This window comes from Dipodomys merriami, unplaced genomic scaffold, assembly GCF_024711535.1.
Source record: "Dipodomys merriami isolate MVZ:Mamm:240054 unplaced genomic scaffold, mDipMer1.0.p SCAF_5, whole genome shotgun sequence".
NCBI classification, from domain to species: domain Eukaryota; kingdom Metazoa; phylum Chordata; class Mammalia; order Rodentia; family Heteromyidae; genus Dipodomys; species Dipodomys merriami.
Genome location: NW_027206068.1, coordinates 6,365,253 through 6,380,397, shown reverse-complemented (window position 1 = coordinate 6,380,397; position 15,145 = coordinate 6,365,253). Strand labels below are relative to the sequence as shown.

The 15,145-nt window shown below is 37.9% G+C and overlaps 1 protein-coding gene across 1 annotated transcript in view; it reads left to right on the top strand.

Annotated features, from left to right (window-relative positions):
- Abca13 (ATP binding cassette subfamily A member 13) overlaps positions 1-15,145 on the top strand; it is a 395,335-nt gene that overhangs the window by 230,438 nt on the left and 149,752 nt on the right. Inside the window, exons 45-48 of the mRNA XM_069996010.1 lie at positions 1,648-1,717; positions 4,202-4,314; positions 6,223-6,310; positions 14,838-14,946. Of these exons, the coding sequence (XP_069852111.1) occupies positions 1,648-1,717; positions 4,202-4,314; positions 6,223-6,310; positions 14,838-14,946 (380 nt within the window). The remainder of the gene's footprint in view (positions 1-1,647; positions 1,718-4,201; positions 4,315-6,222; positions 6,311-14,837; positions 14,947-15,145) is intronic.

Below are 15,145 nucleotides of genomic sequence, written 5' to 3'. Positions count from 1 at the left end.
ATTGCCAGCCTGCTGTCCAGTCTGCTGGTCTCTTATGCATGCTCAAACAACTTTCTAGTGGATCTGTCTTTCCTCAATTAATATAATTATCTTTATGTGTTTATAAATAACCTGTCAGTTTATGAGTACAATATGTCTTGATCAAAGTCACCCCTCTCTCCTTCTCCTCTCATTCGCTTCAACACCAATCCCCTCAAGTTGCCCGGCTCCATTTTTCACATGTACTTCATGACTGTTACCACCCACACTTTTCCTCTCTCTTCTATCTAGCCACTTCCCCTTGACCTCATGGAGCACAAGTTCTATTCGATGGCATTCATTTGGTTAGTGGCTCAAAGGAGTGAAAGCATTAGAATCCTCCCATGCACTTACCCTACTTTTATTAACTTGCATATATCTGCATATGAATCTTCAAACATAAAAATTATTGGCATTTAAGAGATGCAAAAAAATATAAACTCTGTTAAGTACTGTCATTATGACCATGTATCAAAGGAAGCTAGGGGATACAAAAATTAGAGAGCAAAAATAACTGACTTTCCGAAATGATTCATTAAATTATATACATGTGTGGCATTATCATGTTTCTATTTCTGTAACAAAATACCTGAATCTGGATGCCTCTGAATCAATGGGGAATTCTGGGTTTAAGTATACATAAAGTCAATATTTTAAAAAAGTAATATCAGATACAACCATCTGATTAAATATATAACTTTCCTAGGTGTTACATTTGCAGGTGAACGGCAAATCTCAAATGGGAATTGTCCTAAGAGAATCAAATGCATAGTGCTGGAAAGGGCTTCAGAATTACATGTTCTTTGCTAATACGGTGATTAGAAATAGCAAGCTTTCTTTCATTGGATTGGACTATTTTTCATCTTGATGTATATACTGAGTCTCTGTGGCAAGTGAGACAAAAAACCTGAACTAGGAGAGGGGCAGACTTGTCCTTACCCCTGGGTCATCTTGGCCAGCCTCTTTACCTCTCCAAACCCCACAGGCCTGTTAATTTCCTTCCTCCCTTACATGTTAATTTCTTTCTCTAACAAAATTGGAGTAGCTAAGAACAATTATCATCACTAAATTACAGCTTGATTTACAAATGAAATATGGGGCCATAGGCTAAGAAAGCTATAGGGAACTTGAAATACAAAAGATTTCCCTATCTGCTTGTTCCTTACTGTTTTCATAACTTTCTGTTGTGTAATCTAGAGTTTACACACAAATGGAAATGTAATGCTTGTTTTTCTTTAGCTGATGATTAAATGACAATATCTTGCCATGAGAAAGGAGTCATCAGATCCTTGTGTTTATGAATTGCATCTTGGTATCTGGTTATAAAACTAGGAGCTGTAGGATTCACAAGCTTAAGACCCCAGGAAGGTCCTGGAAGCCTTGGTAATATATTCAGTGCAGGAAGCCAAATGAGCAGCGTGTCCTACAATGGAATTCTGGCATTTTAATAAAAGCTGTCATCAGATTAGCAGCTCATACTGAGAAAACAAATGTCAAAGCTCTGGCTTGGTGGCAGTAGGAGGTGATTATCTTGTGAACAGGGTTCTACTGTGAAGGAACTTTCTTTTAGGGAAATAAAATAGCTTTGTAATCCTAAGGATCATTCTAATTCTCTCCTTTGTTCTTTAGAAAGAATTCTTCCCGCTGGCATAGAGATCCCTATTCTAAACCTGCATTCCAGGACTCCTGTGGCTGCTTGGTATGTTTCTACAGCATTTTTTGATCATTTAAAATATAAATCTCAAGTGAAAAAATAAGTTTACTCTATCTGTGGAGCCTTCATGTTTTGGTCTATGAGTTTCTGTGTCTTTTTGAATCCATTGATTGGCCGTTTGTGGGAAAGTTTCATTCTTAAGGTGAACATTATATATACCCCACTGTGACCCCTTAGCCATTACCTACTGTCTGGATCATCAACAGCCCCACTAGTATTCATTAAGCAAGTAAATCTTCTTCCACTAATAATGAGAGGCTAGAATTGCCACTGGGGGAGAAATTTCTCTAAATTTCAAGACAAAATGACTTTGAGGCTCTCATCATACTTTTTATTTGAGCTCTAAGAACCAGATATTAAATACTAAGCTAACACTAAATATTTCAAATGTGGTTGATTCACACCAGGACACCACTCTCTAAGGGAAGGCCACAATGTCCTAATCTATGAAAGAGAACAAATTGAAATTTACTTGGAAAACTGGTGGGAATTCTTCCCAAAGAAAATCTTGAGAGCTAATTAATAAAAGGGGCTATCCATGATCAACAGCCTAATGTGGCAAAATGAATTTACCTTTCAGAAGGGAAATGAAAATTCTTAGATCAGGATATAAAGGAGGTGCTCATGTATAAAGTATGTTCACTGGCCTCTTTATGTATGTAGTGATCTCTTGGTACTTTCTCTTAGTAGCTGAGTGACTTTGGAAAGTTTATTTTTGGCTGACTTGATCTGCTTTCTTCTCCTAGAAAAGAGGTAGAAAGGTAAGAGAGAGCCATAACACAGCTTCCCCACCCCACCCCCATAATAGACACTTCATTTGCTGGTGCACCTGAAGGGTCCTTGGAACTCTCCATGTTTCCTTTGGGCCTCCATGATCAGAAAATTCAGATACATTTGATGCTCCTTTGCAGTGACCACCTCTCTTTTGTTCAAGTTATTTTGTGCATAATTATTTGCTGCTTTTTTCAGTCTTGTTTCTTACATCTACTTGTGAAACACTGGATGTTTGACTCCATGTTCTTGTTCTTAATTCTGGATTTAAAGATACTATGATACCTTGTCTAGAGATACATGAATTCATAGCAAAAATGGTCTATGTTCTCACATTCAGTGTAATTCACATGAACCATGTCAGTAATATGCATGCAAGAATCACATGAAAAAGTCCTGTAAGTAAAATTAGCTTCAGAAATGCTGCATGAAGTAGAATTAAATAGGTGGCCCTGTTCTAGATCTGCTGAGAAAGCTGTTATCTGGTGATATGTGCTTCAACTGACAACAGATAAAGAGGCTGCAGAGCTGTATGCAAATTAGACTAAGTAATCCTCCTGCCTTCTCCTCTTCCTATCATTGCTTTTGTCTTTACCCATGTTAAGAGATGATGATTGACACATTAGAAATCAGAAAACTCCAAGAAGGAAGGAGTTGAGATGGAAATAACAGCTTCAAGGAGTGCATTTTGCTCCTTGGCCTTGGTTCTGAGATGAACAGGAAGGAAGTGGAAACATAGGCCGATACCCGGCCTCTGGCAGCAACCACCAATCTGTTCTTTTACTCTTTGAGTCAAGTTATTTATCTATTTATTTTGAGTTGAGTGTTGATTAGAGTCTTCACGTGAGTGAGAGTTTGGATGGACTGTAATGTAAAGCTATTGGTATTCTTTTAATGTCTTTCCCTTTGTTCCTTTTAGCAATCAAAAAAAGTCACATGTTAAATGCATATAATAATATATTACTTGGCTTAATTCTTTCATGCTTATCTGAACCCAACAAAATCCATGCATTCAAAAGCCTGGTTTCCATTTCCATTTCCATTTCTATTTTTATTGTGCAAGTGAGAAAACAAGCTTCCAATGCTGGAAATGAATTTTCATGTATTGTCTTCCTCTCATCAAAATGGAAACAATGCACAGTTAATCTGAACCCTGTGGCTGAACACGTTAGGTCACCCTGCATCCCCCAGCATTGTGAGACCACTATCTCTGTCCTTTGTTTGTGGTTGCTTCATCATTCAGACTGGGTACTAGCACTCTAGTGTGCCTGTGCAGGATATGTTTGAGTTCTACTTCAGATACTTATGAAAGAAATGCACCCCTTTGAATTTTCCTGCTTATCTTCTCTCCACTAGTTCCCTCTGACTCTCTTTCAGCTTCATCAAACACACAATCATTACAGTGAAAACATTTTCCTTTTGAGTTCTTACAAATCTGTGCCAACTTGCAGACAGAAAAGGATTTGAAGTTCTCAGATATAATTGACAGCCCTGGTCTCAGTAGAATTCGGGCATAATTCTCCAACGTAGGAGACTTTTAAAAAAGATTTTAGAAATCAGAATGCATAAGAAGTGGGAGATAATTTATTAAAAATTGAAAGCGAGGGAGGAAATCACATTTAGTTTAAGGCACTGTTGGTAACCTAGTTTGTGAGTTATAAAAAAGTTTCAATTTTATCTCTTTGAAAACACTTGCAGAAGTGTCCAAATCGAAGTGCTCCTTACCTGACCAACTGTCTGGGCCACACACTGCTCAATCTCTCAGGCTTCGATGTAGAGGAGTACTTGCTGCAGCCATCGGAGAAACCCAGGTATGTGCACAATTCTCTCTGGTTCTTTCCTATTGTCTTTGAATGGCAGTTGTCCCTTGGTATCCTTTGCAATGGTTTCAGTACTCTGGGGATCAACCCAAATCTACAGATGCTCAAGTCTCATTTGTAAACTGAGACAGCATTTGCACAGAATCCATGCACATCCTCCTGTATCCTTAGATGACTCCTAGTAACTAAGACAATGTGAATAGTTGCTATACATATTTTTTAGGGAATAATGACATGACACGTTGTCTGTATGTATTCAAAACGTGTAATTTTTTGCATATTTTCCATCAATACTTGGTTGAATCCCTAGATGTGGAAGATATGAGCATATTCTGTTTTGAAATCTAATGTTCACAAGAACTTAAAAGTTAAACACTCACCTTAGTGTTCATAAACAGTCCAAAGTTCTACACTAAGTTCTAATCATATTCCTTGCTTCTGACTTTTGGTCTTTGAAACATTGGAGGAAATTGTATCAATTGTGATTCTATCCATGGTAGAGGCAGGGGAGCAGCAATGGACTTACTGCTTTAGGGAATATGAGCAGGTGAGGTAATAGCATAATGAAATACAAGTGCTGTTACAATCCCTATGCACTCTGAAGTATAGGATCCCAGGTGCAACTGGTTTGAAAAATTCCTTGTAGATGATGTTAGGAAAGTTTTGTTTGTGTTATTTTTTTTAAGGCCAAGAAGTGACTCTAGATGAGGTGGGCAGGAATGATTGGTTCTAATTTGAGCCTTACTAATATTCACCACCCCATCAGATTTCCCACCCCTCCTCTAGTACACTACACTGTCTCAGATATGCAGGTTGTTTATATGGCCTAGAACGCCTCACCACCTTGAACCTGCCTCTTCTTCCATGATGCCAAGTCAGCATGCTCTCAGCCCCATGGACAGCTTTTGTCTCAGTGTTGCTATGCCTGAACCTGCCTGCTGCTCCATTTCCTAGAATGTCCTATCTGATATCTTTCCTGACCCTGATGGTTAGTTCAATGGTTAGTGTCCCAAAGATAGGAACTTGAAGTCTCAGAACTTAGAATTCTATTTGGTACAATGGACATTCAATTCACATCCGTCAGAGGAATTAGTGAATTCAGTTGAGCTGGATGGGAAAATGTCCCCATTCCCTTTCCTTCATTTTTGCCATGAGTTATGACATGAAACTGCTTGTTAGCTTCCTTTATCCCAGAGATGGGAAACAGAGATTATTATTTGCTATTGCTTCTAATATCAACTATGTTTTGAAGCTTGGTTAGTGTCAGATACTATACAGCTTATGGAGAGATGGAGATAAAAGTTATCATCCCACCCAGGAAAATCTTACAGAGCTGCACAAAAAAATAAACTACAGGTTGATTAAAACCCAGTGTGGTAACTAATGCAATGGATGGGAACATAGTATACTGGGAGAATTCAAAGGAAATGGAGCATCTCACTCAACTGTAGTTCTCTGATACCTTCCTGAACCAAGCAAGATGTGAGTGGAGAGGAAAGGAGCAGAAGAGGGTGGACAAACCTGGGGGAGGGCGGGCCTGCAAGATCATGATGGACAAGTGATTCCTGAATGATGGGTTTGTAGAGGACATAACCATGAATTTAAATAGAGTACTGATGGTCTCAACCATGTTCTTAAACTCTATGCATTTCTTATCATGTTAATAAGTTAGGAGAAGTACAATCCTTAGTATTACCAGTTCTTCTCCATAAGCAGTGCTTTTCTAGCATACTGACCTCAAGAGCCAGTCTGCTTTTGTCATACATATGACATGACACAGACCACAGATGCTTGGTAAGGTGCCATCTGTATGACTAGTGTGGTTGGGAATGAAATGAGCTGAGTAGAAGTCCTGGTGTACTTTAATTGGAGCACTAACACCTCATTTCCTATTTCTAGGCTTGGAGGCTGGTCTTTTGGAGCAGGGGTCCTTAATGAAGTTCAAGACTCAAGTACAAATACATTAAAACCAAGAACTCTGGCAAAGGTGATACTATTCTTTATCCCTCCCCCCACTCTTCTTCTAGAAAATATTTAGGGAAAACAAAAATCTAAATACATTTTTGAAATACATTTTGTGGTGGGCAGATCAACTCCCAGTATATGCTCCTGAGAATTAATAATAAATGATTTTGGGGCTGGGAAGGTGGCTCAGTGGTAGAGTGCTTGCCTTGCAGGCCTGAGGCCCTGGGTTCCATTCCTCAGCACCACATAAGCAAAAAGAAAAAAAATCCAGAAGTGGTGTTGTGGCTCAAGTGGTAGAGCACTAGCCTTGAGCTGAAGAGCTGAAGGACAGCGCCCAGGCCCAGAGTTCAGGCCCCACAACCAGACCCCCCCCCCCAAAAAATAATAAATGATTGTATTTAAACCTTCTTTTGAAAGAGAAAAATGTATTATTTTCCTTTAGATATCTAGAAGCAAAATGGATAGATTATTACTATTAGTTAAAAATGAGACTACACTTAATAGGCTTAAAGCAAATGAGAATACATCTATTTTTTTTTTTGTCAGTTATGGGGAAAATGTCAGCTTCACCTTAAGATGGGAAAAGATGAAAGAATTAAAGTTTTCAGCCCTAGGATTAGAAGCTAGTCTGATGCGTGACCAAGAGAGAAAAGGAATGAATAGGTTGTGGGAGGAAGGTAAATCAAATGTGGAAAAGTGAGTGTGAGTTTATGTCAGGAGGTCAGCATTAAATGACTACAAGTTCCTTGTCTCTGTAGAGTGGGCTGTCCTGTCTATTCATAACTCAATCACAGAACTAATGAAACAAGGAAGGCATGATCCCCGTAAGTCGCCCTCTCTGTTCTGTAATGGGGACATTCATGGGTCCCACAAACCTGGAAAAGCTAATTAGGATAAGGACTAGGGCATGTGGAGGTCTTCTTAATGGAACAGAAGATTTCTTACAATAAGTTCACCACAAAATCCCTGAAGGACATCTTAGCAATGTAATCCCTGAAGATAATTTTAGCAGTCAGACTTTGCAATATAATCCCTGAAGAAAATGCTAAATCTTAGTGTGGATTTTCAGAAATCCTTTTTTCAATTGAGGTTTGTTCAAATTTCTTTTCCTTTCTTTAAAGGAGAAGATTTCATAGCTCAATATAAAAAAACCATTCATTTGTTGATAGAAAAATGACTTGTAAAGCATTTATTGGCATACATTGAAACGTATTATATAGTCTCTTAAAACACACTTCTTTTGTAGGACTCACTTTCTTACATTTGGACATTAAAAAAAATGTATCCAAGCCCCAGCCCTGACTATGTATTGTAGACAGTTGTCTCCTTGCTTTTAGATGTCTGTGACATAGACTTCCTCTTCAGTGATGAAATGGTCAGGGGTTCATGTGTTGACCTGACTCTTCTTGTTTTCTGTCTTTGTTTACATTTTTCTTTTCACAGACATGTTTAATTGATAATTTCTGGAATTTTTATGTTACTTGACATGTTCTTTGCAACATGCAAAAGTGAGTTGTGTAACTGGTCCTTTGGGGGAGTCATTCTCTCCAGGAAGCCCAGGAGTCTGACAGGATACCATATTGAGGTGTGTGTCATCTGTCTGTAATGCATGACTCCCACTGAAGGCTATTGGTGGCTGATGTCCTATCAAATAAATGCACTAACCTTCCACAAACAGTAATGACCAGACTTGCCTCCAAATTTTAGGCTACATTCAGAACAGAAGACAAGATTTTCGTAGATATGGTCTAGGAAAAATAAGATATTTGCATACAAATATGCATAATGCATGTTCATTATATCATTAAATGTCTCTCAAGGAACCTTTCTGTCTTGTTTCATTCACACACCTTGAATGTTTAGCTTATATTTATTTAATCAACATTCCCTTTAAAGCATACACATGTCCAATAAGAAGACCAGATATATTGCCTCTCTTCTTTTGTAATATTCTATTAAGTAATATTTTATTATTGTTATTCTGTGAGGCTCTCCTAAGTGACTTTCTTTTATTACTGCTACTTAGTTCCTCTTTTAAAACCTGTTTTATTATCTTTCAGTAGTTCTACAAAGGACTTGCCAATCAGCAAAGCTCTTTATGGATACATTGTATCTTCTTCAATGGTATTCCTTTCAATACTCTCACTCACCCCTCCCAAACCACCTGTTTTCTAACTTTCCTTAATTTTGTAGGATTTGCATTAAATTTTTTTTTTACCACATTGTCCCTGCTCCTTTCTCTTCATTTGTCTACCCCCTTGACCCTTTCCCACCCCTCTCAAATACCCATTTCCTGTTAATTATCTTACTGAGTTTTGATTTACCTTTTCTAAGGAATTATGTTGAGTTCTCCCAGAATCTACCATATGTCAGTTAACACATTTGTGCACACTGGATACCACCTAAAGTATTTAATTATATATGTATAAACTAATTCTAGTTTCTACATATGAAAGAAAACACATTAGCCTTGTCCCTCTGGCCTAACTAACTTCACATAATTTTTAAGGTTCTTTCATTGATTTGCAAATGATGCCATATTATTCTTTCTAATGGATAAGTAAAATACCATTTGTGTATATGCCATATTTTCTTTTTTAAAATTTATTTATTGTTATTTTAACAGTGATGTAGAGAGGGGGTATGGTTACAGAAGTCAGATAAAGAGCACATTTCTTTTTGAACAATGTAACCCCCTTCCCTCATTCTCTTCTAGTTTTTCCCTCCTGTCCCCACTCACAAGTTGTATAGCTCATTTTTAACATAAAGGCTAATGAGTACCACTGTTGAATTTGTTTACCCTTTGTCCCACTATATCTGTGCCCCCTTACCTTCCTAAGATATATAAACAAACAAGACAAAAGGAAATGAAAACAAAAACAGCAACAAAGGAAAAAAATACCCTTTGTTTCCATTTCCTGGAGTTCATTTAGATAAATATTATTTTATATGGTCAGATGCACTTAGCTCAGTGGCACCATTCTGTATTACCAAAATGATTATATCGTCAGCCACATATGTCAGTAGCATCAATGCTACATATGCAGTTAGTCCATGAGTGTTGGGCTGTGCTGCTGTGCGCTGTGCTTCACAATGATACCTGCTTGTGGGAATGCTCCTTGGCTGGGCCTGAGAATGTTTCACAGATTGTCATTGCCAGTTGTTGCCAAAAACTTCCTTCCCATCACCCTCCATGGTTGCACACCATTGTGCAGCTTCTCTGTGGCCTTTTGAAAGCTGGGCGTGGGAGCCCATTCTTTGTACATTCTGCTTATTTGATAGTATTTCCTTGATGAACCTGTCTGCAGAGGATTCTGGGCTGTCTGTCTATTCACGTAGTTAAGGCCCACAAACCACTTAATGGCCTTTGTTGAGTCAAGCTACTTTCTAAAATTAATTATTGGGACTAGGAAAAGGTCAAGCACAGTGAGCAATGCCAATTACATTCCAGACCCTTTTGTCTCTCTCCATCATTCTTTCTGGGGATCTTAACAAAGTTTTCACAGCCTCACCTTTCATGTTTATTCTGAAGCTCTGTCTTTCAACTTGTCTGTAACCCAGGTTTACTGGGCATAATTTCTAACTTCTGTCTTCAAGGGTAGTTCAGATGACACTTCGATCACGTCTTTGACTGTGTGAAAGATGGACCAGCATTCCATCATTATCTTTAGCAGTTTTCATGCTTCCCAACATAGCTGCAGGATTTCTCATCTATTTCCAAACTTCTCTTAAGTATTTTTGTGTTACCTACTGGCTGATCTTAAAACAAATGCCATCTATTTTCAGGTGTTGCTACCCTAATAGCTTCTCGAAGTATAAGTTATTAGGTCAGTTACTTACTACTTCAATGTATCTTTACAACAAGAACTACCAGCCTCAGAGATCTCAATGAGTCTGAGAGCTTCTGCTACTACTGTAGGGCCAGGCTGTCTGATCATGGTCAGGAATGAGCCTGCCTTATTCCTGGACTTATATGTGATTTTTACTACATGCAGTCAAAATTCAATAAGTAAATAAAAAACAAATAAAGATAAAAAATTCTTAAAAGCATAACATTTAAATTCTTGTGCATGCTTTATGCAGCTCAGTTAATTTGGAGGATGTATGCCAGTCAGTCCTATGTAATTGTCATTTTTCTTAATCCATGGTGTGATCTGCTGGCTGCTTTTCTGCCCTTAATTTTGTGAAAATATGCTTCCCCCAAATATACGGTGCCCCCAAATAAAAGTAAAAGTCAATATGCTTAAGTGATAAGTAGACAATGTTAGATTTGTTGAAAGTCATCAAGTCTTTAGCTAAACTTGTATGGCCTTATAGGAGAAATGAATCAAGCAGGATAGTAATGAACTTTATGCATCCTGAGCATTCATAGTTTTTCTCAATGGTAATTTCCTTGGAAATATTCCCACAGATACTAAGGGTCTACTGTGTTAATTTGACTGGATTTTGGCTTTAGTTAGAATAATGGCGAGTGTTTTAATTTAGGATCTTAGCACCGGAGCGTATACTTTCAATGATCAGGGAAGACCCAGAATGCAAATAAAAATTTTCTTACTTACAGATCTTTATTGGGTGCCTATTATCTCAATAGGGTTCCTGTGGGGGAGTTTTAATTGGTGGGTTTAAAGCAAATGAAATCAGAGGTTTTATATCCCAGGTCTAAACTCCAGGGTTTTAATATGTCAGACCTGTCATTGCTCCTACCCCAAGAAAGGAACAACCAATGGTGAAAGACAGAGATAGAAATTTGTCATATAGCATGGGCAGATGTGTGAAAAGGTTGTTAGCCTTTCCTCTGATCATTAGGATACAGATATGAGATATTGGTATAACTAGACACAGAAATGGGTCAAAGAAAGAAAGGTATGTGTAATTATTGCTTGTTCATTATTTTGGTCCTCTTTTGGGGTATTCCAGAGAAGTTTTTTTTTTAACATTATCATCATTGGTTTGCTGGAGGAGACACAATTGTTTTAATTAATTAATTAATTAATTAATTTTATTTCATTTTTATTATTATCTTTAGGTAGTTGTACAAAGGAGCTGCCATTTAACAAAGGAGTTTATGAATACAGCATACCTTGATCAAGATCACCTCTTTCAACATTTTCACCCATCCCACCCCTTCCCTCACTCTTAATTTTGTAGGCTAGACATTGGATTCTTGACTGCATTTCCCCCCACTTCTCCTCTTCATTCATCTATTCCGATCCCCTTGACAACAGCATACCCCTTTTGAACATTAACTTCCTGGTGTTTTACTTTGCTAAACTTTGATTTTGAGTTTCTAAGGAATATACTATTTGGAATCTCCCTTGAATGTAGCTTATTTCAGTAAATACGTATTTATACACTTGCATACCAGCCAATGTATTTACTTATAAGTTGGTAAGCTAAATCTAGCTTCCACAAATAGAAGAAAACATAGATCTTTTGTCTCTCTGGGCCAGACTTACTTCACTTAACATAATTTCTTCCAGGGTCTTTCTACTTCTTTACATATGGTACATTCTAATGGATGAGTAAAATTCCATTGTGTATGTATACTGCATTTTCTGGATCCCTATATCCATTGAGGGGTATCTGGGCTGATTCCATACTTAGCTATGCTGAGTAGTGCTGGAATAAACGTGGTTTTTCTGGTGGCTTTACTGTAGCCTGGTTTGTAATCTTTTTGGTAGAAGCCCAGGAGTGGAACTGCTGGATCATAGAATATTTTTATATTTAATTTTTTGCGGAATTTCCATACTGCTTTCTAGAGGACTCTATTGTTCCTAAGGGGTGGTTTCAGTAGATGGAATTTATCAGTCATATTCCTCCCTGTATTCTGCAGTAATTGCAAAGAAACTTCAGAAGAAAATGGTGTTGAACAAAGCAGACACTGAGAGCTTTTCTCTTGCTTTTTATTAATTTGAAGATCCAAGCAAATAGTCACAAATTTTTTTATCAAAGTGGTTATAAATCACTTCTTACACAAGCAGATACAAGTTTCAGGACACTGTGTAACTGAGAGGTGACCACCCAGGCATGTCTGCACAGTCTGCAGGGGATAAGGATGACTGCCAGCAGGGTCTGTCAAGTAGGTTGACTTGTTCCACTGGGATATGGTCACCATAGTCTTCTACCATGTTGAAGAACTAGTAGGAGGTGGAGAATTGGAAGTTATCCTAGGTGATGATGCCCTGCTTCTGTCTGGTACTAAGATGAATACCAAGGGCACATAAGGTTATAAGAATTGGCTGTAATGTGTGAATTTGTAGAAGGTCTTGGCTTTCCCCCTGTGTCATCAGGTCAGCTAAGCTCTTCCTCTTTGGCTGTGTTGGAGTCCAGGAATGATTTCAGGAATAGATATAATCTTTCCAATCTTAGTATAACAGTCTATAGGCCAATGCAAGACATGCTGTTGGGTTCATAGTTAAAATGGCTGGCTAAGCAAGTCACTTGGCAAAGGGCATGGGTTTAAAAGTGTGAAAAATGGGGGTCATTAAGTGATCAAGAAGCCTCAGAGTTTAGGGATGGGGAGCCAGGAAGTCTTTGCAGGGTCTTCTGACTTCTAGGGTCCACTCTTTCAAAGAACCTCTCCTTGATTTCTATACCATTGCTTCATGGCCTTTTTAAGATGAAAAAAATCACCTGATTTTAAAATAAGCCAATAAACCAAATCAAAATGTGAAAGCTCCTAATCCAGGGGGAAGACTTTTATCCCATCTATTTTTTTCTTTTGAGTTAAGGTAATCAAGACATAATGGGAAGGAAGGTTACAGACAAGGATTAATGGGAGCTTCCAGTATCCACATTCAATGACTGGGCTTTTATTTTCTTTTTGTCAGTCGTGGGGCTTGAACTCTGGGCCTGGGCACTGTCCTCTTCAGCTCAAGGCTAGCACTCTACCACTTGAGCCACAGGGCCACTTCCGGCTTTTTCTGCTTATGTGGTGCTGAGGAATCGAACCCAAGGCCTCATGAGTGCAGGGCAAGCACTCCACCACTGAGCCACCTTCCCAGCCCTGGGCTTTTTCTTATAGTAGTCTTCCTTGACTTTAACAGAATCCTAGGTTTCCCTCATTTCTGGATATATGAGGTTGCAACAGAACGTGATTTGAGAGTTATGCAGATGTGTGTGTGTGTGTGTGTGTGTGTGTGTGTGTGTGTGTGTGTGTGTGTGTGTGTGTGTGTGTGTGTGTGTGTGTGTGTGTGTGTGAATACAGAGCTGCACAGAAAGTTCTGAGTTGAGTGAAAAAGGAGGACATCCTTCCAAGATGTGATTTTAACTGCTCCAATTCAGTGCTGATTTTTCCATCAAAGAACTCATGCTTTGATCTGCTTTTCAGAATTGCGGGCTTAAGGTACATTACATAGTTTGTCAGGGAAGGACTGGGCCCCCCTATGTCACTCTGTTTAGGTATAGCCTTAGACACAGAACATTCGGTATTTCATGATTAGTATGTCTCAAACTGCATTTCTTCTTGGAGCTTAAGAAATGATAGCAAGGTTTATTCTATGAATGTAAATGAATATTTCAAAAAGGGTGTCTAGGATGTTGAAAGATATGGGCATGAGTTCTGTTTTCTAAAGCATTTCATGAAGTGGGCTGAAAAAGAACTGGGGAATACTCTGTTGTATAGCAGGGCTTTGTTTCTGCTTTGTAGTTCCACTTGATTACTTAGCTGTTTTCATGAACACTACAGGTACCATACACACACACACACATGTTGGTTTCAAAACAACTGCTTAATGTATAATGGGTTGGAACTCACTTTACTCTTAAGTCTGGCTGTCATTTTGCATAAATGTCCATAAAAATTCCAACAGGTTTCTCTGGGGGTAAACTTTTTGTGGGAAAACTGTAATTCTTCAGGTTGCAAAAGTCAGCATTGTCTAAAGAAATGAGCTCCACAGTCAAATGATAGAAGACTCAACAGCACTAGTTGACTTATTATATTTCTTACCAGCTTTCTAGATTGAGAATATTTTTTTCATTAAAACACGGATTTTGAAATATAGATAGTGATGGTTTGATGGGTATTTTATGATACTTTTTATCTGAAGTCAATTACATTTTTTTGGTTTTTCTCCGCTTTTTTAAAAATCCAATAGGCACGCAACTTTTTTCTCTATGTTCAGCAAATGTTCAACTCAATTTATTTTGAGAAATAATGTTCCACATTCAGTCATTAATTTGAAAGTAATCATTTTTTTCTGATCATCTTCCACAATTTTAATTTGCAGGTCAAATTTCATTAGCTTACCAACAGAGAAAGAAAAAAAAATAAATGGGCTTTGGTTCTCTTTTCCCCTAAGACTATAATTATAAAGCAACATTCACATTTGTTCTGGGGGGAAAATTCATCTATTTTTAGCTGTAAATTATATGCTTGAGACAAATATAAAATCAGCAGACTGGAGTTGACTGCTCACTGGCCAGCATGAAGAAACTTTGTTGTGGGTCCACAGCCCGGTGTAGTTGAAGTTAATTGACACATGCATTCAAGCCCTAGAATAGACTTAGGCACTAATTTTGAGATTCATTAAATTGTTTTTCTTTTGTAGGTGTGGTATAATCAGAAGGGTTTCCACTCCTTACCTTCCTACTTAAATCATCTAAACAACCTTATTCTGTGGCGACATTTACCCCCTGCTGTGGACTGGAGACAATACGGTAATATTTGATTTTTTTATGCATTGTAACTGATTACTTCCAAAGAACAATATTTTTTTTAGTGAAGATTTTTTTATTGTGAAAATACTGAAAAGAACAATATATTTTAAAGTAAAAGAAACAGAAAGGTTTTTATAGGAAAGAAAAGCACAATGGGAATATTTCTATTAGCAGCCAATCATGTATAAAGATTTACAAA